The 26029-nt window shown below is 67.6% G+C and overlaps 1 protein-coding gene across 1 annotated transcript; it reads right to left on the bottom strand.

Annotated features, from left to right (window-relative positions):
* Positions 1 to 4601: 4601 nt before the first annotated feature.
* LFNG (LFNG O-fucosylpeptide 3-beta-N-acetylglucosaminyltransferase) lies at positions 4602 to 12384 on the bottom strand. The gene is made up of 8 exons (XM_036314399.1): positions 11878 to 12384; positions 7857 to 7905; positions 7288 to 7387; positions 7006 to 7159; positions 6815 to 6900; positions 6248 to 6413; positions 5801 to 5886; positions 4602 to 5647 (listed from the first exon to the last, which is right to left on the bottom strand). Exons 1-8 carry the CDS (start codon positions 12304 to 12306, stop codon positions 5581 to 5583), a joined length of 1137 nt encoding a protein of 378 aa, XP_036170292.1. The 5' UTR covers positions 12307 to 12384; the 3' UTR covers positions 4602 to 5580.
* Between the last annotated feature and the right edge of the window lie 13645 nt (positions 12385 to 26029).

The raw sequence follows: 26029 nt of genomic DNA, 5'->3' as shown, positions 1-26029 counted from the left end.
CCTAACCCTAACCCTAACCCTAACCCTATCCCTAACCCTAACCCTATCCCTATCCCTAAACCTAACCCTATCCCTAACCCTAACCCTAACCCTATCCCTAACCCTAACCCTAACCCTAACCCTAACCCTATCCTATCCCTAATCCTAACCCTAACCGTAACCCTATCCCTAACCCTAACCCTAACCCTAACCCTAACCCTAACCCTAACCCTATCCCTATGCTTAATGCTAACCCTAACCCTAACCCTATCCCTGTGCTTAATGCTCACCCTAACCTTAACCCTATACCTAACCGTAATCCTATCCCTAATCCTATCCCCAAACCTAACCCTAACCCTAACCCTATCCCTAACCCTAACCCTAACCCTAACCCTAATCCTATCCCTAACCCTAACCCTAACCCTATCCCTAACCCTACCCTAACCCTAACCCTAACCTTAAGCTTAATGCAAACCCTAACCCTAACCCTAACCCTATCCCTAAGCGTAATGAAAACCCTAACCATAACCCTATCCCTAACCCTAACCCTATCCCTATGCTTAATGCTAACCCTAACCCTAACCCTATCCCTGTGCTTAATGCAAACGCTAACCCTAACCCTAACCCTATCCCTGTGCTTAATGCTCACCCTAACCTTAACCCTATACCTAACCCTAACCCTAACCCTAACCCTAACCCTAACCCTAACCCTATCCCTAACCCTAATCCTATACCTAACCCTAACCCTAACCCTAACCCTATCCCTAACCCTAATCCTATCCCTAACCCTAACCCTATCCCTAACCCTATCCCTATCCCTAACCCTAACCCTAGCCATATCCCTAACCCTAACCCTATCCCTAACCCTAAACCTAACCCTAACTCTATCCCTAACCCTAACTCTATCCCTAACCCTAACCCTATCCCTAACCCTAACCCTAAACCTAACCCTAGCCCTATGCTTAATGCTAACCCTAACCCTAACCCTAACACTATCCCTATGCTTAATGCTAACCCTAGCCCTAACCCTATGCTTAATGCTAACCCTAACGCTAACCCTAACCCTAGCACTAACCCTAACCCTAACCTTAGCACTAACCCTATGCTTAACCCTAATCCTAACTCAATTCTTAACGCTACCACTAACCTTAAACTTATCCCTAGGCTTATTGCTAACCCTAACCCTAATCATAATCCTAACCCTAAGTCTAACCCTGTCCCTATGATTAAACCAAACCCTAACCCTAACCCTATCCCTATGCTTAATGCTAACCCTAACCCTAACCTTAGCCCTAATGCTAATCTGAACCTTATACTTAACCCTAACCCTATCCATATGCTTAATCCTAACCCTAACCCTGATACTATCCTTAACCCTATGCTAACACTATCTAACCCTATCCTTAACCTTAACCTTAAACATAACCCTATCCTTAACCTAACCATTACCCTAACCACACCCTAATCCATAATCCTAACCCTATCCTTATCCCTAACTCTAACCCTAGCTCTAGTACCAACCCTAACCCTACCCATAACCCTAGCCCTAACTTAACCCTAACATTATCCTTAACCCTAACCCTAACCCTCACCCTCACCCTATCCTAACCCTAACCTTAACCCTATCAGTTAGGGTTATGGTGTTAGGATTAGGGGTAGGGGATTATTGTTAGTGTTAGGGGGTTAGTGTTAGGGGATTAGGTTAGGATGTTAGGGTTAGGGTAATGGGGTTAGTGTTAAGGGTTAGTGTTAGGGGGTTAAGGTTAGGGTTAGTATTAGGGTTAGGGTTAAGTTTAGGTTTAGGGAGTTAGGGGGAGGGTTAGGGGGAGCCTTTGCTTGAAGCTGCCCAGGTTAGGGGTTAGGGTTAGTGTTAGGATTTAAGGTTAGGGTTAGGGGGTTAATGTTAGGCGGTTAAGGGGTTAGTGTTAGGTGGTTAAGGTTAGGGTTAAGGTTAGGGTTAGGGGGTTAGGGTGAGCCTCTGCCTGGAGCTGCCCAGGTTAGGGGTTAGGGGTTAGGGGTTAGGGGTTAGGGTTTAAGGTTAGGGTTAGGGTTTAAGGTTAGGGTTAGGGTTTAAGGTTAGGGTTAGGGTGAGCCTCTGCCTCCAGATGCCCAGGTGTGGGTGCTGAGCAGGTGGAGGTCTGGGAGAAACAGTTCAGGCCAGAGGCTTGGCCCAGAGGAGGTGGAAGGGAGAGGCCAAGGGAGGGAAGGTGAGTTCGAGGGCATGACCTGACCTGGGATTTCAGGCAGAGGAGGACTCGAACGGTGAGGGGTCAGGGAGCCAGTGGGGTCAGGAAATCGAAGGGAGGCAGCTGGACAGAGAGGAGGGGCGGCTGGGCCTTAGGTCGTGGGCAAGGTCTGGGCAGCGTCCTCGGAGGAGACCAGGGCTAGGCTTGGGGACAGACTGTCAGGGACCCCGATGGGCTGGGGCGGCCCTCGCGCTGCACGTCCAGGAAGCTGCCGGTGGGGGTTCGGCCGTGGGCACCACGCAGAGCAGGAACAGGGATCCGGCTGGGATGGGCCATGGAGATGGGGCAGCCAGCCCTGCCTGAGCCAGGGGCAGGGCCAGGGCAGTGGCTGGAATGACCGCTGCCTCTGGGCATGACCCACACACACAAACCAAATACTGGGCGAAAGGCTAGGAGGACGTGAGCTTTTCAGAGCAATCGCGGGGCTGCAGGCTGGGGAGGGTTTGTCCTCCCTGCCCCGGGTCCGTGCCCCTAGAACAGGGCCGGGTCCTGGGAAAGGCGGAGAAGCCACCTCTGGCCACCAGGTGGCGCCAAAGGCCCGCAGTGGGATGTCCATGAGTGTCCTGGAGGCCGGGCTGGGCGCACAGGGAGCTAGCTCTGTGTGACCGTATAATCTGGGCACCCCCAGGGCCTGGTGCTTCCTACCACGCACCCATGTGCTCCGGCCCCAAGGACATCCGCCAGCCTGGGGCGGGCAGACAGGCCCGGGCAGCAGCAGGGGGCCAGCCGGCCTGGCAGACGGAGGGCTGAGGCCGCCCTGGCCACCCACATCCCCTCTGCTCCCCAGTCCCGAGTGGGCAGGCCTGGTGCAGCCCAGCAGGGTCCGGCCTCAGGTCTGCGGGAGGCCTTGCTGGCTGCTGGCTGGCGCCGTGTTGCCCATCTCCCAGCTTTGCAGGGGTGCTGAGCTGAAGGGGCCCCCACTTGTGCCCAGCTGTGCTGGGGCTGGAGCCCCTCCTCAGCATTGAGGCTGGGCAGTGCCTTTCCACTCCAGCTCGGACCCCCCTGGGGAAGCCAGCCCCAGGGCCAGTGGGGGGTAAACTTCAACTGAGCAGAAGGGGCCCGCGCTGCACCCCTCAGCCTGCCCAGCCCTGGCCCTGCTGCCCAGGTGACCAGCCCCAGCACAGAGGGTGCATTTTTATCCTGGAAGCCCGGGACTGGCCGGCAGCCTGGGAGAGGCCAGGCCGGGCCGGGGGACACGGACCTTGGGCCCAGGGTGTGTGGGTTGGGGACGATGGTGCCCCCAGAGGGTGGGGTATGCCGAGAGCCGCTCTTTTCCCCCTGGCACCTGCTGGGGAGGCCCCTCCTGCGGATGGAGACGTTCCCTTCTCCCCTCAGCTCCGCACTCTGCAGGGCAGAGGGCCGGGGCCGCAGGCTGCTCCCCTGTGCGCCCCCCAGGCCCAGACCCCCACGGGGACAGCTGGGAGGGACCTCGTCTCCGATGAGGACCGCATCTGCCACACCTGTGCCCAGGCCCTGCCAGCTCTGTGGCGACGGTGCCAGCTGCCAGAGGCGCCCTGGTCTGACTCACCCGGGCAGGAAGGAGGCCGCGGCCTCAGCCCGCGCTCGGCAGCTGCTGTGTCACTTCCCCTCACATCCCACAAGATGTGGCTGCTCCCCCACCAAGTGCCCACGGGGTGCCCAGCGGCCACAGGGGTCACACGCCTTCCCTCCCACTGGCCGTCTGGAAGCCACGCCATGCGGACTCAGGCCTGTCCATGGCAAGGTGGGGTCAGGCCCCTGCCAGGCGCCCGGAGGCCAGGGCAGCCACCAGCCAGGGCTGTGAGGGCCCCCCCCCCCCCCCCACGGCCCAGCTCAGAGGAGCGGAGGCTGAGCCTGTGGCTGGTGGGGGCGGGCTGGCATTCTGCCCCCAGTGGTTCCGGGAGGGGGTGGGCCCTAGTTCCTTTCTGATGTGTTTGTTGCTCAGGCTGAGCTCCGAGCAGAGTGGAGGCAGGAACCTGGAGCCCCAGGGAGGTCGGGGAGGAAGAGGAAGTGAGGGCTGCCCAGGCTGCTGGGGGGGGGGGGACACACACAGGGGATGCCCCAGCCTACGCCACAGCAGCCCCTCCAGCCGGGTCCCGTCGGGGTGCACTGGGATGCAGCCTGCTCAGCGACCAGCACCGGGAGGCCAGGGTCTGGGGCCCTTCACCACCCAGCTGCCTGGCCCTGGGCATCACCGGCTCCCAGCCTGTCTCCCCTCCGCAGCATGAGGCCAGGTGGTGGCCGCTGTGGGTCTGTGATAGCTGCGAAGGCAGGTCGGGAGGTCCCGGCCAGGCCCCATTGGGTCCCTTCTCTCCTCGCCTCCTGGCCTCCTGGCTTCCAGCGCGAAGGGAAGGGCGAGTGGGGCCTGGAGCCGCCGCAGACAGACAGGACCCCAGAGCGCGGCCCGAGCACCTTTATTCACAGCAAGGACGTCACCATAGCAACCACACAGCGATTCCCTGAGAACGTTCCCTTATTGTTCGCCTTCCTAGCTATGTCTTTGCAGAAAGAAAAACAGGAGACAGAGCACCGGCCAGGTGCACCCTGGGGGCTGATCGGAGGTCAGGAGGCCGGACATACAACTCAGAGGCTTCCAGCTTCGACCACAGAGATGACCCCAGGCCTGGCTTCTGCTTTTTCTGATCCACAGAAACGACAAAGTAACGCCCTCCCCCGTTCCCCGAGAACAAGACAAGGACACCCCACTTTTTACAGCCCGCCCCCCTTCGAAACACCAGCACAGTAAAAAATACTGTCACAGTATGTACAGACACGCCCACTGTGGGCGACTCCTCTCTGCTTGGGAGAGGAGACACGCTCAGCTCTGCCTCCCCACCTGGGGAGACAAAGGCAAGACTCTGAGGGGCCCGGCGGCCCCGACCCCGAGGCTCGGGGCGGGGGGCACTGTCCCCCCAGCCACACGGCCACGGGGCTTCACAGGGCTGCTGGCAGGGCCAGAGCTCAGTGGGAGGAGGAGGGGACCAGGCCACTGACCCCTAAAACCCAGCTTCCTTCCAGGGCTCAGGTGTCCTGGGGGCTCCGAGACAGGTGCCCGGGCACAGGGCCAGCCAGGCAGGGCAGCCCTGACCCCCTTCTGCCAAAGAACCCCCCCCCAGGCCACACAGAACCGCCCGCACAGTGGCCGCTGCCGGACCACTCCCTCCGGCCTGGGCTCGGAGCCCCGGTGCCCGCTCCCCGGCCGAGCAGAGCAGAGCAGAGCAGAGCTGCCAGCAGCCTGCGACCCAGGCGGGTGCACGTACACTCACGGAGGCACAGCCCTGGCAGCCTCCAATGCCAAGGCCAGGGCGGCCCAACAGGGGTCCCCAGGCCCTTTGGATACCAGGGGCGCCCGGGGACGGGGTCTCAGCCGCGGCGGCTAGAAGACGGCGGTGCGGGGACACCAGGGAGTGTCGGGGTACAGGCGGCAGTGGATGGAGCGGAACCTGCGGGGACAGAGTGGGGGGCTGGTCCGCGTGGGGTGGGGGCCCCCTCTGCCCTAGAGGGGGGCCGGGGGCACCTGGCGGTCCAGCCCACCTCCTCCAGGTCGGCCTCGCCCACCAGGCCTCCGTCTCCCCACCCGGCCTCCGTCCCCTCACCGGGAAGGGTCGGCCTCCACGGAGAAGGGCCCCTTGATGTGGACCGAGTTCCGCTTGTTCTCGAATGTGCCGTAGCTCAGGGTCACCTGGTGGGGAGAGAGGGCGGAGTCGGGCCGGGTGGGGACGGGACACCCCGCCCTGGCCCCAGGCTGGCCACGTGGCTCCAACAAGCAGACAGCCTGCCTGCCGCTCGTCTCGGGCCAAGAAGGAAGGCGATACCCCCCCACTGCGCACCCAGGAACGAGGGCCAAGGTGCTGTGAGTGAGAGGAGACCCCGCGTGCAGGACAAGGCCCGAAGGGCATGGAGCCAGGGTGTTGGGCTGAAGACAAACCTCGGGGAGAGTGGACAGAGGGGCTGGGGGGACCTGGGGCCTGGGGGGCGGCCAGCAGGGGCCCTTCCTGGCCCCCCCACCCCGTGACGCGGCCCCTCCTCTGTGGACGGCGCACCTGTTCGTGCAGCTCCGAGGCGGGCACCTGCTGCAGGTTCTCCAGGTGCGAGTGGAAGAGGCCGCTGCGGATGAGCCGCACGCCCAGCAGCGCCTCCACGATGTAGCCCACCGTGCAGTCGTCCGGCAGCCGGATGCGCTCGGCCGTGCTCACGAAGTGGCCCCCGCTGTGGGAGGAAGGCTGCCATGTGAGCTGGGGGGGCTGCTGCCCAGGGGAGGAAGGACCCCCAGGCAGAGGCCGCAGGGAGCGGAGCGAAGAGGCGGGGCTCGGGGAGGAGGTGGACAAGTCCCGGGGCTGCCTGCCAGCCTCTCCCCCTCCCTGAGCCCCACCCCCACCTGCTCGGTCCGGAGCTGCTGCTGCCACAAGGGGTCTGGCCCACGGCCCCTGCCCTGGGTGCTAGCACCCTGGTGTCTGCTGGCAGGAGGTAGGAAGGGGGGGGAACCTCCATTCAACCTGCCTGTGCACGTGATGTTGGGGACACCTGCTGCTGGGACGATGACCCAAACCAGGCCCGCATGGGGGGGGGGTCAGGACCTGGGCAGCCTGGCCTGTGCCCCAGGCACTCACCTGGCCCACGGGCTCATCTTCAGGGCCAGCCCTCGGCTGATGCAGAAGCCAGCGCCGCCCGTGGCAAACCAGAAGTGGACAGGGCGCTGCAGGATGTGGGGGGGGGTGGTGAGACCCTACCCGGACTGCAGGGACCCACAGCCTCCCGCCTCCCCATCTCCAGCCCAGGTGAGTCCGGACTGGCCGCTCACCATCTTGTTCTCGCTGACCCTCTCGGTGGCCTGGATGGGCCGGTCCAGGCTGGGCTTGCCGATGTACACGTCCTGGGTGTGCGGGTAGCCGGCCAGCAGGCGCAGCAGGGCCCACACGTTCACGTAGTTGTCGTCGTCCACGTGGCAGAACCACCTGCGGGCGGGCGAGGCAGGCCCTCAGGGAGCTGAGGGGTCCGGGCTGTGCAGGGGTGGGAGCTGCCAGGGGTGAGGCCTGGGGGGCGGGGGGAGATGCCTGGGGCCCCGCCAGAGGCCCACACTCACTTCCTCCCGGAGGCGATGAAGTGGTCATACTCCACCGCCATCTTGCAGGACAGGGCCTGGCGGCTGTGGGCGGCGGAGCAGTTGGTATTGATCACGTTGCCTGTGGACAAGGGGAGGGCTGCAGTGCAGGGCGAGCAGGCTCCCGGGACAGCCCAGCCCGAAGTCGCACCACCCGGGAGCAGAGCAGGGTGGGCAGGCGGCTGGCTGTCCCCGGGTGCCTCGGGCTCCTACAAGCTGCGCCAGCATGGGTTCCCCGCTCAGCCCCTCTCCATGCGGGACCCAGGCCCCGCGCCGCCCTCCCCCTCCCCCAGCCCTGCCCTGTCCCTGGCAGCCCCGCCCCTGCCCATTCAGGCGGCTTTTTCCCAGCACCGGCCACCTGTTGCTCAAAGGGGCCAGGGAGCTGAAAGGGCCTCATCTGCATGAGAATTGGGGGGCGAGTGGAGGGGCGGGGCACTGAGCAAACCAGTTGAGTAAACTGCTCCCGGCCTCCGCGACCTCTCGGAGGGGAGAAGGATGGGGGACAATTTCCTCTGGGAGTGGAGCCCCCTCGCCCCCAGGTTCAGGCTCACCCGCTCGCTGGGCCAGGGCCTCGTCCTCCCCGTCGGTGAAAATGAACGTCTGGAAGGAGAAATGGGCCTTGAACGGGCGCCCTGTGTCCCGACCCCGGCAGGGGCAGGGCTGGGCACGCGGGGTCTCCGTGACCCCGGCCGGCAAGCCCGCTCCCCGCCCTTCTCCGGGCCTCCGTTTCCCCATGCACTGCCTGCGTGGAAGGGGGGCTGGGGTTTATGCAGACCCCACCCCACCCCCAAGTCGACAGCTGGGCCCAAGGTCACCCGGCAGCTGTGCAGGCACGAGCCGGGTGGGGCGCCCCGCCCAGCCGCCAGGTAACCGGCTCCAGTGCACCTGGCGGGCACACACCCTTATTGACACAGCGCCCGCCTGGGGGAGGGCGTGGGGGGGGGACTGCGGAGGAGCTGGGCTTTGGGAAGCCAAGTCTCGATCAGTCGAGGACAAAGGCCTCCGCCAGGCAGCTGCCAAGTCCTAAGGACAAAGGGTCCGGCGGGAGGATGAGTCACCCGCATTGTCCGCCAGCTCTGTCCCGGCCGCGGGCGCGGGGCGGCCTTAACTCAGCCGCGTTAAGCGAGAGTGGCCGCACTGCCCATTACCATACAGCTGGCCTGGTTAACCGGCCGGGCTGGGCGCGAGGTCCGGCGGGCAGGGGTGCAGTCCTCAGGCTGGGCCTTCAAGCCTGGGGGAGGGGCGGGCACACATCCCTGGCCGTGTGACCCAAGGGCAGGTCACCTTCTCTGGAGACACAGACGGTTACCAGGGAGGAGGCGGCAAGCCACACGCGCCCCAGCCTGCGGGTCTGCGCCCCCACCACCCCTCACCCGCTCCTGCTGCAGGGGCAGGAACCCAGGCTGGAGACAGGCCTGGCCCGAGCCACATCAAGGGCTCACCTGCCAGCAGGGCCGCCCCTGCCAGGATGGAGCCTCAGAGGGGGCGGGGCGACGGGGCGGGGCCAGGAGCTGCCGGCGCCCGCCTGGGCTGGTCGGCACACGGAGGAATGTTCCGTCCTCGGCCCGCCCGCCCGCCCAGCGCGTGCCGCCGGTGCACCCAGCCTGGCTGAGCGCTCAGCCTGAGGCCCGGGGGCGCTGCTCGGAGCACAGGCAGCAGGGGACCCCCCACCTCCATGCCCGCCAGGCCCCGGCTGCCTTCTGTGTGCCAACGGGTCCTGGGGAGGATCGAGCATGTGCAGGCCTGGCCCACAGCGCACACCCAGGGACCGGAGCCCACCTGCACCTGGGCAGCCCGGCTCCTCCCCCCCTAACCCGACCCCCGTGGTCACCAGCTTGGGACACAGGCTCAGCGCCAAGGGGTTTGCCGGCTGGCTCCATCCACAGCCTCTCCACATACACACAACCCTCCCAGAGCCCGGCAGACACCCCGGGGCGGCCCGCACGCACAGACACGCACCAGCCCCCCGCCCGCTCCCGGCACCTCGGCCCAGGAATGCCGTGGGAGGCTGGGGCCGGCCCGTGCAGACGCCCCTGCCGCTGGATGAAAAGGAAAATGCTTTCTTAATGAGATCAAGCGAGGCCTGTTCTCCCGCGCTCGCTGGTGCCCCAAAAACCCAGCCCAAGGCTACGGAGATTAAAGTCACCTTTGTGGGGAGAGCCAGCCCGCGCTCAGAGAGCACTTGGAGGGTGGGGCTGGGGGGGTACGGGCCTCCCGTCTCCCCACATCAGAGCAGCCGGCAGAGGGACGGGCACGGGCCTCCCCCACTGCTCAGAGGCAGTTTCCCGCTCAACACAACGGGCAGAGCCAGAGCTCATGTGCCCGGAGCAAAGCGCCCTCGGAGGTGGGCACCATTCCTCCCCGCGGTACAGGCGGGAAACGGAGGCCAGAGAGGGGGGCCCCGGCCTGCGGCACACCCTGGGGCAGAGGAGGTGCCAGTCCAGCCGGCCTTGCTTTCCAGGGACCTGGCGAGACATCCCGGGCCCCCTCCCCACTTCCCCGCCGCCAACGGGCAGGCGGAGGAAGAGCAGGCGGCAGGGCTGGCGAGGGGGGGCCCACAGGAAGCGGCATTGTTCCTGGAGCTGCGATTCAAAGAAACAGGATGCCAGGCTCTCCCCCACCATTGTGGCTGCTGCCACCGCCGCCGGCCACTCCCGGGAGGAGTGAGCGAAGACCGTGTGGGCCAGAGGCCCAGCCCCTCACCCTGGACATCAAGGCCCTGCTGCCTGGACCCCGGTCACTGCCATAGCTGGGCGTTTCTCAAACACGCCCCCCCCCCCCCCTTGCTTGTGCTTGTGGTGCTTGGACGGCTCTTTCTGGGCATTTCCGCTCGATCTAGCTCAAAGGGCACCTCCTCCAGGAAGTCCCCCTGCCCGTCACGTGGGTCAGCTGCCCACTCTCAGACTCAAACAGCCTCTCTGGGTTTCCCCCACGCAGCCCTGACTTCTCCCCCTCGGCCAGGGTCTGAATCACCCAGCCGGGGCGGGAGAGGCGGACCCGCTGCTCACAGGAACTGATGCCAGGGGGCAGGTCGGGCCCTTCCTGGGTGGGGTCAGCTGCAGGATGGAAGAGCAGCCCCACATCTGGGTGGGAGTGCGCCCCCCCACCCCCCGCCTCTGAGTGCCCGCTGGGCTCGGTTTCCCAGCGGCCTGCCTCTCTAACAAAGCCCTGGAAGGAAGGCTTCCCATTTCAGAGACGAGGAGACTGAGGCTCAGAGAGGCTCTGGCCCCAGATCCCTCAGCTCTGCTGGGACTGGCACCTGAGACCCTGGGGTGCAGAGAGCCCCCAAGGTCCACGCCGGAGGCGCGAGGGCTGGTGGCGGCCCAGAGAGGCTGAGCGGGGGCCAGAGGTCACACAGCAGGAGGTGGTGCGGGGAGGGGCGGCTCGGGGACGCAGCGGGCCAGGACTGTCAGTCAGAGCCATGGGGGGGCCGGGACCCTCATCGCCAGGCAACCTGAGTGGCCAGCGCCGGCGGTTCCCATGGAGGCAGAGCCGCACACAAGAGGCCGAGGCCTTTCTCGCTGAGAAAGAGGCTTTGTTACCTTGCCCAAGCGGCCGGCGTGAGAGCCGCCCGCGCTGGGAATCCTAACGGCCCAGCCGCCAAACAAAACCCGCGCCGCGCGGCCCCCTCCCGCCGGCCGGAGCCTCTGGGAAGACACGCTGTGTTCCCAGGAGCTGGCCAGGGGCTTCCCGGCCCCCCCACCCCCGCCACCCCAAGGCCGGGACCAGACAAGACCCTGGCCCCTTGCCCTCATCATGACCTCAGCAGAGCCCTGACCCAAAGCTGGGCTCCAGGGTCAGCCTTGGGCCTGGAGGGCCGAGGCGGGGACGAAGATGAGGGGTCTTCTCTGAGCCCCACCCCAGCCAAGGACCCCTCACCCTCACCCCATATGCCCAGTCAGTCCTGGCTCTCCCAGCCGCCAGTCCCCTGCCCGCTGCCCCCACCCAACTGCCTTCTGTCGCCCAGAGGGAGGTTTCCACAGTGGGGTTGTCCCCGCCTATGCAGGCAGCAGAGCGAGGGTGGAGCATTCAACCCTGGCCCAGCGGAGGGGGTCTCAGCACCCCCCAACACAGGGCTCTTTCTTCAGGGAGGTGCTGGCCAGGGCCCCACGCCACCCAGTCCGGGCACCCTCGGGAATGACTTGTCTCCATCCCGTAGCACCGCCCGTTTGGGGAGACCTGCCCTGTGCCCAGGAGGTCCCCCGCCCCCCGTTCCACCTCTAAGGAAAGTCCTTCTCCCTAGGGAAGTGGGGCCCAGGGTGGATGCCCCCGGCAGAAGCTGGGGGCAGTCACGCCCTAGGAATGCACCACAATGTCTGGGGGCCAGCAGCATCCCAGGGCACCAGCCCGAGCACTAGCAGTTGGGGTAGGTCAGTGCGTGGCGTCCTGAGCCCTGGAGCCTGGCCGCGGGGGGAACCGCCCCCCGCCCCCGACCACCTCGGTCCGGGGAGAACGGTCCCACCAGGCGGACGGCGGGAAGGGGCTGGACAGAGACGGAGCCTGCGCCCATCGGACCCGGCCACCCGCTGAGCAAGGCTGCCCCCCCACCCCCCGCCCAGGCGCGGGGCTCACCATCTCCTTGTGGCGCGAGATCCAGGTCTCCAGCAGCAGGTCGAGGCGCGCGCGGTGGAACTTCTTGGTGGTCTTCACGGCGATGAAGACGTCGTGGGGCGCGAGCGGCTCCGCCTGCGGCCGCGGGTGGGCGTCGGCGGGCCGGGCGGCGCCCCCGGGCGGGGAGCCCGCGTCCCTGCGCGCGCGGGTCAGCCGGCTGAAGTACTCGGACAGGCTGCGCACCTCGCGGGCCAGCGCCCCGGGCGCCGCCGCCGCCTCCAGCCCCGGCGCCGGGGCCACCCCCGCGGGGCCCGCCAAGCTGCGCAGCGCGCGCCGGCCGCGCTCGGCGGGCGGCGGGGGGGGCGGGGGATCGGCCGTGAGCACCAGCAGGCAGGCGAGCAGCGCCCCCGCCAGCGCCAGCAGCAGGCGGCGGCCGCAGCGCTTCAGCATCGTGGGGTGCGCGCCGCCCGGTACGCGCCGCCCGCTCTCCGCGCCGAGCGCCCGGTCCCGCAGCGCGTCCTGCGGCGCCCCGCCCGCGCCCCGCGCACTTAAAGGCTCCGGCCGGCCCCGCCCCGGGGGCGGCCCTTCCGCGAGGCCACGCCCTCGCCACGCGCTCACTGGCTCCCGGGGCGGGGCCTCGCGCGAATGGGCCCCGGACCCTGCAGCGCCCACGTGGGGCCGCGGCGGGGGTCTGGGAACCGAGCAGCGGGCGCCGCGGCCCCGCCCTCCGCGCTCCCGGGCGGCCCCGCCCCTCCCGGCGGCTCTCGGCGGGCAGCCCCCCGGTCCCGGCGGCCCTAAAGGGGCGCCCAGGCGGGTCCGGCGCGCGGGGGGGGTGCGCCTCGACCCGGTGACCGGATTCTGGGAGCGGCCTCGGGCTCGAAGGTCCCGCAGGGACGCCCGAACTTCCTCGCTTGGCGCTTCCCCGCCCCGCGCCCGGCTTCCTCCCCGCGGGCCGGCGCGCGCCCAGGCCCTGGGGCGGCGCCCGGTGGACGAGGGCCGGTCCCGGCCGCCGTGTTCAGGGGCGGGGAGCTCCGTCCGCCACCTGAGCCGCAGGTGGGCAGGGGCGTGCGGTCCCGGGACCGCACCGCATCACCTCCACCCTCGGCCTCCGCGCCGCGAACGTCGGGGATTGGCCCGGGACCCTCCAGGCGCCCCGCCCCTCCCCGCGCGGGATGAAAGGCGGCCTCCGGCCCATTTGGTCCCTCCCGGCCCCGGCAGATGCGGCCCAGCTGTGCCCCGCCCCCCGGCACACGGCGGCAGCAGCCCCCGGTCCTTCCCACGGGTCGGCCGGCCCCCCGCACGAGCAGGGGCGGCAGGAATGTGCGCCTGCAGATCGGGTGGAGGGTGAGGGGTGAGCGGCCCGGAAATGGCCAAGGGCCCCCCGGCGTCGGATGGGGATCCCCCCTCCCGGTCCGCAACACGGTCCGGAAGCGCGGCCGGGCGGCTCTCCGCTTGGTTGCGCCTCCTTCCCCTCCGCTTCTGCTCCGGGACCTCCGGGGCTCCCCTGGGTCCCCTCCCCCCCTCGCTCTGCCCGCTGGCCCCTCGGCTCCCCGCGCTGTCCCTCTGTCTGTCCGGGTGGCATCGTTAGGGTCGCACAGCCCTCCCCCCGGATGTCCCGCCGGAGAGCAGGCGGAGCGTGGCAGGCGCTCCGCACAGGTTTGCTGAGCGGCTCTGCTGCCGCCTCGGCGCGGGGTGTGTGGGGGGGCTGCGCCATTTGCTCCCCGCCGGCCCTGTCCCCGTCGTGGGTGGGGAGGGGGACGGAGGTTCCCAGGCCTGTGTCTGGCCCCCAGGTGATTAGCAGGCACCTCGGCAGGCAGATGCCCGAGCAGATGGTGCTGGCTGTGCCCAAGTGACAAGTCTCCCGCGGTGTCACCTCCTGCCATAAACCCTCCCTCATCAGCCGGAGCCCAGCCCGGGCCTCAGGCAGCTGGAGGGGTGGGGTGGGGTGGGCAGGAGAGAGAGGACCCAGTGCCTGCGCGGGTCACCCCCAAACAGCTGAGAGCTCAGGTCAGCCCAGCCTGTCTGAGGGTGTCTGTGCTGCACGTCCTCGCCCCTCCAGCCCCCCTACCCCCCCACTCCCCCCCCAGTCTAGTCCAAGTCTGGGCTCTCTTGAGACAGAGCCTCCTCCCTTGCCTCCTCTCCCCTGGACCCCTGGGTGGTCCAGAAACCCCATGTCCGTGTCCCCAGTGCACCTGGTCTGCCTACCCTCCCCGCCCACGTGCACAGGTCAAACCCTCCTGGCGGCCTGCCTCAGCTCCGGTCCTGGCCTGTGTCCCTGCCCTGACCTGGTCCAGCCGTTTCTTGCTGCCTCCTGCCCTCCCTCCTCATTCTCTTCTGCCCACGAACCCATGAGCCCCCAAACCTTCGGACGAGCTGCGCCTGTTCCTGGGACTGAGGTCAGCAGCATCCGCAATGAGGGGTACCCACTAGGTCTGAGCATCTGCCAGAGGCAGGAGGGACAGCAGACAGACAGCCTGCCACCCCGTCCCCCGCCCAGCGAGGCCCTGGAGCCAGCCCCTCATCGCCCCCAGCCCAGGGGAGGGTCCTCTGCACCCCAGAGCACCCCGCTTTCTGTGGCAAATGCTTCCCAGCCCTCTGACACACGGGACAGCAGGAGCGGTGTGCCCATTGCGTGGACGGCTTGCTGAGGCTGGGGAAGGACCGCTGTGCCCGGTGAGGGGCGGGACTGGCCCAGCTGGCAGAGGCATGGCATAGCGCCCAGCAGGGGTTTCCCTGCGCCTCTGAGGCCGGGCCTGTCTGGGAACAGCAGGACAAAGCCTCCAGCATTCTTGTGGGGCCGTGGGCTTTGGCGAGAGTGATTCAATTTCTTTGCTGTCAGGAGAATGGAATTTCGTGGTGACTCCTTGAGGCCTGAACACTGTAGGGGGGTGGCCCTCCCCAGGCTCAGCCCCAGCCTGAGGCGCCCCCTGCCCTACCCTCCTCTGAGATCCAAGGCTCCCCTCCAGGGACCCCCAGGGCCAAATAGCGTGGAGGTGGATGGGGGGCTGCTGGGCTCCGGACCGGAAATGGGGGGCCAGGGAGTGTTGATCAGGTTGCCAGGAAGGCCCGTGGGCATTAAGGTCCTCGGGAAGGGGTGGGGTGGGGCGGGGGTGTAGGGGGCCCTGCTGGGGCACGGCCTCGGGACCGGCTGGGCTGCGGGCCTCTGGGGCGGACTGCTTGCTCTCCAACCCCAGTTTTAAGACTCGGAACCTGGAAGAGTCCTCAGTTTCCCCAGCCCTAACCCGAGGATAGCACACTGTCCATTTCGCAGGCTGCCTGCGCCCTGGACCAGGACATGGGTCCATGTGTCCCCCGGGCAGCTGACCTACGCTCAGCACGGCCCCTCCCCCGGCCCCGGCGAGCGGCTCTGGGCAGCCAGGTGGCTGAGACCTGCCCATGGAGGTGGGTGGAGAGGAGGCTGAGGAAAGGGGCCACATGACCAGCGAGGCCGGGGGACCCTGCGGTGCTCCCCTGCCTGGCTCAGACGTGGGGCTGCCACCCCATCTGAGCTCAGGCCCACTGCCCGCTGGGGTTCTGAAGCCCCTTCGCTGCGGGCCCCAGGGTCCTGGGCTGCCCCCCCGCCCCCCGCCCTCTCTTCCCTGGGAAGATCCAGGAGACATAATGGGTGACCCATTAACTCGCAGGAAGTCATCCGAGGCCGCCGTCCAGCTCAGCGTCCTGGGACAGCCTCCGCCCAGCCGGCAGCAGAGCCAGGAAGGGAGGCGCGGTCCCCAGCTCCACCTGAGGTGGTGGCAGGAGGGCAGGGCTGGGTGCTGGGGCCTCACGACGCCCCATCTGACCGACGGGGACCCTGCCCTCCAGGTTGCTGTGAGGCACAAAGAACTGGCGGCCTGGAGCCTCTTTGAGGCCAGGGGCCTGCGGGCTTCCTCGGGGCAGTGACAGCCCAGCCACAGCCACAGTGGCCCCCTGAGGGCCCAGCCCAGACCTAAGGGGGATGGAGAGGGGTTGGCTCAGAAGCCCTGTGGCAGGAGGAGGGGCACGCAGACGGCGGCAGCTGGTCCCACTCCTGCAGCTGGGCGGGCACTGCCCCGTGAGAACAGCCAGCCAGCAGCTGTGAGTGGAGCCCCCGGCCCCGCCCCGCCGCCTGCTCGGCCCAGAACCCCTCTCCCCCAGCCGCTCTGTGTGGTCTTGGGCCAGTCCCTTCTCTCCGTGGGTCTCAGATTGTGCTTGACTCTGTCACAGGGACATGGCTGGCGCCTGCCCCGCCCCCCCTGCCCACCCCGCTGGCTCGCCGGGCGCTCTCTGCGGCATGAGGCACCTATGCGCGCTGGTGGCCAGGCCTCTTCCCTGAACCTCGGGGCCTCTGTGGTCAGTGGTCAAGTGGCCGAGCAAGGCTTCAGGGGACACCCGAGAAGGCCAGCCAAGGGCTACCTCTTTCAGGGAGTCCTCCCCGACCCCTGTGCTCCCCCCTTCCTGGCACTGACCACATGAGCTTGCAACTGCCCATTCCCTGCCTCCGCCCCCCCCCCGACCCCCTGCCCCAACAGAGCTCAGGGTGAGGGCAGCGCCCCCTCCTGCTCTTTATCGAGGCCGGGCACAAGTAGATGCTCAATAAACACCGGTTGGACAGATGAGTAAGGGGATGGATAGACGATGGATGGATGATGGATGGATGGACAGATGGGTGGGTGGGTGGATGAATGGATGAATAGGCAGATGGGTGAATGGATGGATGGATGAGTGAATGGATGGATGGATGGATGGATGGATGGATGGATGGATGGATGGACAGATGGGTGGGTGGGTGGATGGATGGATGAATAGGCAGGTGGGTGAATGGATGGATGGATGAGTGAATGGATGAGTGAATGAATGGATGGATGGATGGATGGATGGGTGGGTGGATGGATGGGTGGATGGATGGATGAGTGAATGGATGAGTGAATGGAATGGATGGATGGATGGATGGATGGATGGATGGATGGATGAGTGAATGGATGAGTGAATGGATGGATGGATGGATGGATGGATGGATGGATGGATGGGTGGATGGATGGACAGATGGGTGGGTGGATGGATGTGGACATACGGACATATAGGAGTGCTCCCTGCCTCTCTCTCACACCAGCCCTGGGGCAGGTGGGTCTTAAGGTGAGGGCTGCCCACCAAGCTCTGAGCTGGCCTGGCGGTGGGCTGAGGGCAGGACTGTGGTGGGTGGCAGGGCTGATGCCCACGGCAGGTGAGCATGCAGGTTGGACATGGGGGTCGGTGAGGAGAAGGCGTGCCCTTGACCCCACAGTCCAGCAGCTGCGCCTCTTCCTGGGGGCTGGGCCGAGCTAATTTGATTTGCAGCCCCCGGAGCAGAGGCCTGGCCACCAGACGCCATCACTAACATCCTGCAGAGACCAGACTCCCACCGGAGACACCAGAGCCACTCCGCCCGCCCGCCGCCTTTGTCCTGCCAAGAATGGCAAGCTTGTGCTGCAGCCAAGGGTGGCAGGGCGGGCAGGTGGGTGTGGCTGTGCTGTGCCCGGTCAATGGGACCAGATCCCAGGCCGGGGCAGGAGGGGCCGTAGCCGGAGGGAGGTGGCGGGTCAGCCTCGGTTCAGTGGGGCCCTGCTCATGGGGACCCTGGGCCTGTTTCCAACCTCAGGCCCTGCCTTGTAACAGGCTCATGGGTGGAGGAGGCTATGGCATGGACACCCCTAGGAGAGGCCCTGGTGAGGGGTGCCCAGAAGTGACAACCACACCCACCGAGAGTAAGCCACCCCCATGGGACCCATCCATCCACCTGCCTGTCTGTCCGTCTGTCCGTCTGTCCATGCCCCCACCCGTCCGATGGCACTTTCTCCACACCCAGCCCTGCCTGGCTACGGGCGGGCGCTTAGGGGGTGACTCAGAGCAGCCCTGGCCCTGCAGAGCTCGCGGTCTCGAAGGAAGATTCGTCAGGGACCCAGATGTCCCCCAACAGGAAGAGGGTGGTAGGGGCTGGTGTGCCAGGGGCCGGTGCGGGGGGGGGGGTGAGGGGGGGCTTCAGCAGAGGCTTCTGGGAAACGCTGGGAGGTTGGGCAGGCGAGGGCGGTGGGAAGGACGAGGGGAGAGGTGTGCAGCTGGGCCGGGGTGTGGGGCCGGGCAGAGGAGTGGTGGGAGGTGCGGCTGGGGAGGGGAGCGGGAACCTGCACCCGGGACCTGCTCAGGGTCAGGCTGAGGCCACGGGAACCACAGGAGGTTTGTGAGCAGAAGGGACGGGCGTCCACCCTGAGCCGCCCTGGCTGCCCTGGTGGCCAGGGAGGTGGGAGCAGGTGGCCACCTCGGCCTCTGTTCTCTCTCCTGCCCCCTGAGCGGCCCTGGCAACAGCCAGGCTTGGTCTGGGAGCGCCTGGAGGAGGGTAGGGCCCTGGTGGGAAGGGGTGGGGGAGGCAGAGGCGACGGACGGAGGCTGGGCTAGGCCAGCCTCCAGGGGACCAGGCCAGTGGCGCTGCCCACTCTCCCGTATCCGCGCCTTCAGGGACTAACCCAGGGGTCTCAGCCGCAGAGCGGCGGGCGGGTGCTGGGCAGTGTCTGGGACATTCTTGGCCGTTACCCGGAGGTCACGCAGGACTCACTCCTCTCGTCAGCAGGAGCCGGGAACTGCTAAGCGTCCTGTGCACAGGCCCTCGCAGAACGCGCACCGCCAGGCGCTGAGGCGGGCCTGGGGTCAGGGCATGGGCACGTGCTGGCCGCGGGGCCCAGGAGCAGCTGCCCCTTTCCTGCAGGAGGTGACCTGAGGGCAGAGGATGTCGCCAGCAGGGCCGCTGGGACAGTCGCCCGTGGGGAGCGGAAGGATTCCACGGGGCTTCCGGGGGTGGCCTCAGTGGGCCTCTGCGGGCGGTGGGGGCAGGGCAGGGCAGGCCGCCTGGGTGGTCCAGGGCTGGGTGAGGGCAGGGGCCGCCCTGGGCCCTCGGGCTCTGCCCCCCACCAGCCTCCAGGTGGCTCCAGCGGGAAGGGCGGGGCGGCTCCTTGAGGGCTGTTTGCTCAGCCGGGGTTTCATCTCCAAAACAGGAAGGCGGTATTGACAGAAGCGCCGGAATCCACGTGGCTGCCAGGTTCATTCCCCAGGCCCCCCTGCCCTTGCCGGGGTTGGGGGGGGCTCCCCACAGATCCTGCCCTCAAGGCCAAGGGCTCCCACCGCTTCACAGCCCCTAGGCCGCCTGATGCCAACCAGGCTCCCAGAAAGGGCACGGCCCTCCGCCGATGGCAGGGAGGGCTGGAGCGGTGGGGGAGGGGGGCAGGAAAGTGGAGGGTTGGGGTGCGAAGGGTCAGAGGCTGGGCGGGTGTCTCCGCTCCGTTTGCAAATGAGGAAGCTGAGGCTCAGAGAGGGAAGTGAGCTGGCCTGGTCACACAGTGCGGGTTGGGGGGGCGGTCTGCCCCAGCCGGCCCCCAGTTGTAAACATGCTGGGGGGTGCTGTCCACCCCACCAGCTCACTCGGGGCTCTCCTGTCTGCCCGGCCCCGCCCCGCCCAGGGCTCAGCTACAGTGACGGTGGTGTTTGCTGAGCAGCCTGGCCGCCATGACCCGGCTGCGGAGGAAGCTGTGGGCCGGGCGTGTGGCATGGCCCGGGCAACGCCACTTCTGACAGCGGTGCCAGCCCAGCGGGGCCCTGGGCCCTTTGTCCTTCGAGCGGTGGCCTGGGTGGGACAAGGTTCAGCGGCAGGGAGAAAGCCCACCCTCAGACCACCTTGGGGAGCCCCTGCGCCCCGTTTCCCTGGCTGCCTGGCAGGTGGGCCGTGGCTGGTAATTCCAGGCCAGCTCCACGCACACCGGGGCTGCCCTCCGAACCCTGGAAATGAGCTTCCGGTGAGGGCCCTCGGGTTCTGCCCCCCACCAGCCTCCTGGGCTCCCCTCTGCCCATTCGCTGTCTGCCAGCCTCCAACTTCCTCTTCCCACCCCTCACCCGGCTCCCACCGCCGCCCTCAGGCCTCCCGCCCATTGCCACCTCCTTAGGGAAGTCCTCCAGGCTCACTCTCCTGTCTGTCGCTTGGACCCCTCCAGCCCCCGCCCCCAGCACACACCCTGCTGGCACCCAGGAAGTCCCTGACGATGGTGGCAACGGCACGGAGCTAAGAGTGTGCTGGAGAGCTCAGTCCCATTTCACAGATGGGAAGACAGAGGCCCTGCCCGGCCCTGCCCACGGTCGCACAGGAGCTAGCGAGCACCTCCTTCGTGTCTCCCACACCCCAGGAATTCTTGAGCCGCCCCCAGGATCTGCGAGAGGCAGAGGCAGGGAGTGAACCGACCTGGGCAGGAGCTGCAGCCAGGCCTGGCTCTCCCTGGCTCTCCCCGGCTCCCAGGAACCCAGGAGGGGGCTGGACACTGGTCCTGGAAGGGAGGAGGAGCAGGTGCCCGGCCTTCACACCCCAGTCTGCAGCAGTGGGGCCTCTGGGCACCTCTAGGTAGGGGAGGAGAGGGTCCCCAGCGTTGGCTTGGTCCCCAACTTGATGGGGGTCCTAGGCAGGCGGTTTCTCTCTCATCTCACTGCCCCCCAAACTTGAGGCCCTCCTTGGGGCTCTGAGGCCCGGCCCCCACCCCCAGGGAGGGGGCCTCGGGCAGACCTGCAGGCCCGGAGCACCCTCGGGCTGGCTGCCCCTCCTGCCTCGCCCCCACCTGCCCCTGTTGTCACTCTATCCCAGTGACCCAGTTTCCCTCCTTGTCTGTGTCGGGGGGGTGGGGGACTCGGGGCAGTGTCCCCCTTCGAGGCAAGGGCGGCGGCGGATCGGGTGTCCTGGGCGGGGCTGTCTGCCGGCTGTGCTCTCAAAGCTTCAATAGCCCCCATTCTCGGTTCCATCCCCCGGGAGCCCCTGTTGTGTGGCCATTGTGACAGCGTGGGAACTGAGCATCCGGGGCCAGACAGGGATGCGCCTCCTGCCCACGGGCCTGGCCGGGCTGACGGCCTCCTCCAGACGAGGAGCCCCCAGGCCCATGGGCGGCACTCGGCCCAGCCCGGCCCCCGGGGAAGAGGCGCGCCCCTGGCAGCGGGCTGAGCAGAGCCTGGCTGCATCTCGGGGTCCTGCCGGGTCAGTGCACGGCCTGTGCGCATGTCCGTCCCACCCCCAGGCCTGCTTCAGCCTCGGCACAGCCTCCCAGCCCCCGCTCAGGTGTGGCTCGGCCGTGCCTGCTGGTGACGATGAGGAAGCAGGGGACAGACGGGTCACGTGCGGGGAGGAGAGGGGCTGTTGGGGGAGGGGGGCGCATGCCCAGCTGCCGGGGCCTGGAGATGCCCATCTCTGCCACCATCACCCCCCGGTGTTGGTCCCAGGACCTCTGTGTCCAGAGTGGCAGAGTGGGCGCCCAGCTGGCCTCCTCTTGATGCCCCAGACGCACGTGTGCAGCCACGAACCTGCCTTCACACATGTGGATGAGCCCGTGTGCACAGCGGGTGGGGGCCTGGCAGCGGCGGGGCTGCACGTGCGAGCTGCGGGCGTGCGGCTACGTGCCGGGGACACGTGTGTCCACGTGTCCACACGCCCGGGGCTGGCTCCTCGGGCCCGCACAGCTGCAGACGCGGAAGGAGGAGGCGGGTCGTCGGCCCCGCTCCCCCGGGAGGCGGCCAGGCCCAGGTGGGCGGCGGTGGCCGGGCCGGGCGCTTCCTGTCCAGCCGCGGTGGCAGCTTCGGAGAGGAGCTCAGCCCCCTTGGGAGGGCGCTGCCTGGACAGTTCATCCGAATCCCGCCCCAGCGCCTCCTCAGGCGCCTTCCCCGACCTGTGGCCCTGCTGCCGCCCGCCCGCAGCTTGAGGGCGGCATTTCAGGGACAGGCCCCTGCGTGGCTGGCTGTCCCCTTGTGGCTCCCTGAGCTGAATCTCTGCTTCCCCGAGAGCCCGGGTCCCACTGGCATGCTCCCCAAGTTCTCGCTGCCCCGAGGAGCAGTCTGGGACCCCCGAGAGGGGCAGGGTTTGCTTGGGACTCACAGATGGCACCTGGAAGGGTGCAGCTGGCCCTGAGGAGCCCGGCGCCCAGCTCAGGGGACTTGTGACTGTGAACCCACAAACCGGCCCTGGACCGCTGACCCCAGGATGTCCTCTGGCTCCGCGGCTACTCTGGGCCCCACTGAGCTTGGCTTTAGGAGCAGAAGGGCTCGGGGGCTGGGTGTGTCCTCCCAGGGCCAGACCTGCTGGCCCCTCTCCACACGGAAGGAGAGGCTGGGGGCGGAGGGGCAGCCCCTACTGAGGCTGTCAGCTGGCGAGCATTGAGCAGACTGGGGTGCCCACGCTGCGAGGCTCAGGGTCACCTTGGCCGTCCTGATCACCCCTAGTGTCCCCTTCACATAGCCAGGAGCACTGAGGAGAGGCCAGGCCCTGTGCTGGGTCCTGGGGTAGAACGTGAGCAGGACGAACCAACGCTGCCGCCTGGAGCTCACACTCACCGGCCGTGGGCTCCTGGGAGCCGGGAGACTAGGCCGCAGGCGCAGCTGGAGGGTGGGGTCGGCGTGAAGAGATGGAGGAAGTGACTGAGCGGACGGGGAACACGCTTGGGCTGGGTGGTCACGGAGGGAACGGACAAGGTGACACCTGGGGCCTCACAAAGCACCTGGGGACACGATCCAGCCTAGGAAGCAGCAGGTGCAAAGGCACTGGGGTCGACGGAGACGCCGGCCACGTGCTCGGCCCTCCAGGAGCATTTCTGCAGCAGCCTGCCAGCCAGAGCGGGCTGTGGGGTGGGCGGAGCTCAGGCTGCGGAGGGAGCTCAGCCGGGGTGGGGGGAGGGGATGTCCTTCTGGAGGAACTGGGACTCGGGAGCGAGAGGAGAGAAGGCTCCCGGCAGGGGGCCCGGTCCACGGGGAAGTGGGTGTTGAGAGGGGCCCCGAGGCTGGGCTGCAGGAGGAGCGCCCAGCCAGGCCTGATTCGTTCCGGTCTGTGGGCCCCAGAGTCCACCACCGGACCAATGAGCTGACGACCCCAGTCAGGGATCAGAGGTCAGGGGTCAGGGGTGTGTGGAGGGCTCCCCAGCTGGGCCCTTTCTCTAAATGAGGTCCCCTCATTTCTCCATACGAGGTCCTCTTTACCATCCTGGGGGTTTAGGACTTGGACTCACCTTTTTAGGGGGGGCACCACTCAACCCAGTACACCCCCAAATGCCAGGTGAGTGAGGAGGTGCAGAGAGCCCGCTGCAGGGGGGAGCGGGGGTGGCGGCCGGGAGAGCGGGCAGCGCCAGGCCTGCCCACCAGGAATGCAGCCTGTAGTCACCACCTCCACACCAGGCGATGGACAGACGGGCGCCAGGCCTCCCTCTGGCCCCCACCCCCGGTCTGGGTGCCCCAGGCACCTGCCTGGCACACGGCGAGAGGGGCACAGGCAGAGGGGCCCACCACCCAGCACTCCGCCAGGCCCGGGCGGACATTCCTCTCTCAGCCTCAGGTCTGGGCATGAGCGCTGGGCAGGTGGCCACCAGGCCCTGGGCCAGCGAGGCCGTGCTCGCCCCCCGTGATTGCCCCGCAGCGGAAGGCGCCTTCCGGCCGCCATCACCCGTGCCAAACAGGCTCAGCCCGCCTCCCAGCAGTGGGGCTGCTCCGAGCCCGCCCAGCCCGGCCCGGGCGGCGGGGCCAGGACTGAGCTCGGTGGGGGTCCCTGTGCCGAGGCCTCCTTGGCCCTGGACAATGTGTCCCCGTGAGCCCCATGCGTGAGGCGGAGTGATGGTCCCCGTGCCCGCCTGGCTCCTCGGGGCCCGGGTCACAGATACAGAAACGGAGGCCGGGGACACCTCGCCTGGTCTCCCCTGTGAGCACCAGGGTCGGCCGCCCAGGCCCAGCTGGCCCGCCACCTGCTGCCCAGCTTCTGGGGCCGACGGTGGGAACAGGCCGCATCCCTGCCTCCCAGCCGGGGTGGCCGCCCCCCGGGGGCCTGGTCAGCGGGCTCAGGTGTCCCGCACAGCCGGCTCCTCTGCCTCTTCCCGCCCCTGGAGCCAGAGGGAGGGTCCTCCCCAGGGGCTGCCGGCGAGGCAAGCGGTGGCCGGCCAGGCGGGCCCTGATGTCCTCGCCTGCGTCCCGGTGTCCAGAGGGACGTCCTCCAAGCCCTTCCCACGACCCCCATGCCCACCCTCCCGGCGCAGCCCAGGCCCGCACCCCAGCCTGCTCTGTGGGGCCCCTCTGGGCTCCAACACCCGCCCCAATGAGGAGCCGCTCCCTGGCCACGGGTCCTTCTTGGGGGTCGGGACCCCAATTTGCAGGTAAAAGGGGGCTCGGGGGGTCAATGAGGAAAGGGGACATCTGTCCTACTTTGAACAATACAGAGAACTCACTGGCCCAGGCGGCTTCTGCTCAGGGAGTGTTTTCAAGCCGCGAGCTGGAGTGTGGCCCCGAGCCCTCTGCCCGCCTCTGCGTCCGCGTGGGTCTCTCTGGGTCCACAGCCACGCTAAGGGCTGCACGCCGCAAGCCAGGAAGCGGGCCCGAGGGCAAGCCCCTGAACAAAGGCACCCAGATTTGGATGGTGCCAAGGAGCTATGGGGTGGGCTGTGAGGGTGACGGGGGGCACTGAGGCTGGAGTCAGGGCAGGAGGAGGGCAGAGCTGGCGGGCAGGGGCCTTGGGCTCCTGCGGGCGGGAAGCCGGGCCTGCTCCCCGGTGGGCGGACCTGCTCCAACTCGCCGACTGGCACTACCCCAGGCCCCAGGCACCCACACAGTGCAGACCCTGCACCCCCATGGGGCCCACGCCAGCCTCCACCATCGCCGTGTCCACACGGGGTGGCTGTGGCGAGGGCTTCTGTGACCCCCACCCCAAAACCAGGCTGGGGGAGGGGGCCCTGAGGCTGCTGTTTGCCCCCAGGCCCGGCTGCTCCGTGCTCCCTGCAGACACCCCTGTCCGTCCTCTGGCTGTGATGTCTCCAATCCCGTGGGGCCAGCCCCCCGACCTGCCAGCCCAGGGCCTGGGGGAGCGGGGGCAGGAAGCCCGGCGGGGCCGCCGCTCCGACAGCGCAGCCAAAGGCAGCTGCAGAGCTGGCTCTTCGCTGTCTCCCCGGAGAGTTCCGGAATCTCGCTCTCACCCACGCTCTGCAGAGACAGGCTCCCCGGCCGCCCTCCCTCCTCTTCCCTTCCTTTTCTGAGGCCCCTGGTCTCCCTGTGCATCGCAGGGCATGGAGGGGGGGCTCCCCTCAGTCCCGTGACATGAGGAGACTGAGGCTGCCAGCGCCCCCACCCCTGCCGGAGGGACCTCAGGCCTCCACCACGTCCCCCTGGCGGCTTCTCTCCCTGGCACTCACCCGCCTCCTGTCTTTCCTTGAGCCTCGGGCCCGCGCTGTGCCCGCCCTCTCGGGGCCTGCCCAGCGGCACCCTCACCCCAGCATCACTCAGGCCCCGGGAGCCCAGGGCCCTGGGGGGGGCAGAGGGAGGAGGGCCTGGCCTGAGCCACAGACCCCCCCAGGAGTGCCAGGCGTGTCCACCTCGCCAGCGCGGAAAGCTGCCAGGCAGCGCTGGGTCCCTCAGTGAGAACCAGTGAGACTGTGTCACCCCCTGAGGACGGCATGGGGGGGCCTTGGGGTCAGCAGTCAGGTTCTGCCCCCCTGGGAGCCGTCACCGCAATGACCAGGAGGCCCAGCAAGGTCTACCTGAGCAGAGCGTCTCCCCGTCTGAGCTGGAGCCAGAACTGGGAGCGATTTCTCCCCGTGCGTCCCGCCAGGCGGTGATCTCCCCGTCCCTGGGAGCATGCAAGCAGAAGCTGGGCGGGGAGGCGCCGTGGGGAGCCAGCCTAACGGAACCCTGGAATTGCAGGACCCCCAGCTGTCTCCTGGGGAGACTGGTCTCTGAGGAGCGTTCTGGGCCCCAGAGGCAGACAGCACAGGGCAAACCTCTGGTGTGAGGTCAGACCCGCCAGACCTGGACCCCATCTGCCTCCCGATCGCTGTGCGCCCTTGGGGCTCAGACGCCCTCCCTGCGTGCGAGCTCCCACCCGCATGCAGCCACCATGCCCGCCCGGCAGCCCTCCCCTCGGTGCTGGGTCCCTGCCCGGGGGGAGCTGGCATGGGGGGGGGGCCTGTGGGGAGGGTGGCCTTCCAGTGAGAACTCCAGGGGGGCGTGGGGGGCAGGAGCATCCGACAAGAGAACAAGTAGCTGGGCAAAGGCTGGTGCAGGAGCGGGTCTGTTGCCGCTGCAGCTGAGCAGGGGACTGCTGGAGAGGCCTCAGGGCTGGAGGGGGGCGAGCAGAGGACCCTGCCCCTCAGTGGACAGGAGCTGACCACTGGAGGTCCCA

Source organism: Myotis myotis, unplaced genomic scaffold, assembly GCF_014108235.1.
Source record: "Myotis myotis isolate mMyoMyo1 unplaced genomic scaffold, mMyoMyo1.p scaffold_m19_p_6, whole genome shotgun sequence".
NCBI lineage: Eukaryota > Metazoa > Chordata > Mammalia > Chiroptera > Vespertilionidae > Myotis > Myotis myotis.
This window is presented reverse-complemented; position numbering and strand designations above follow the sequence as displayed.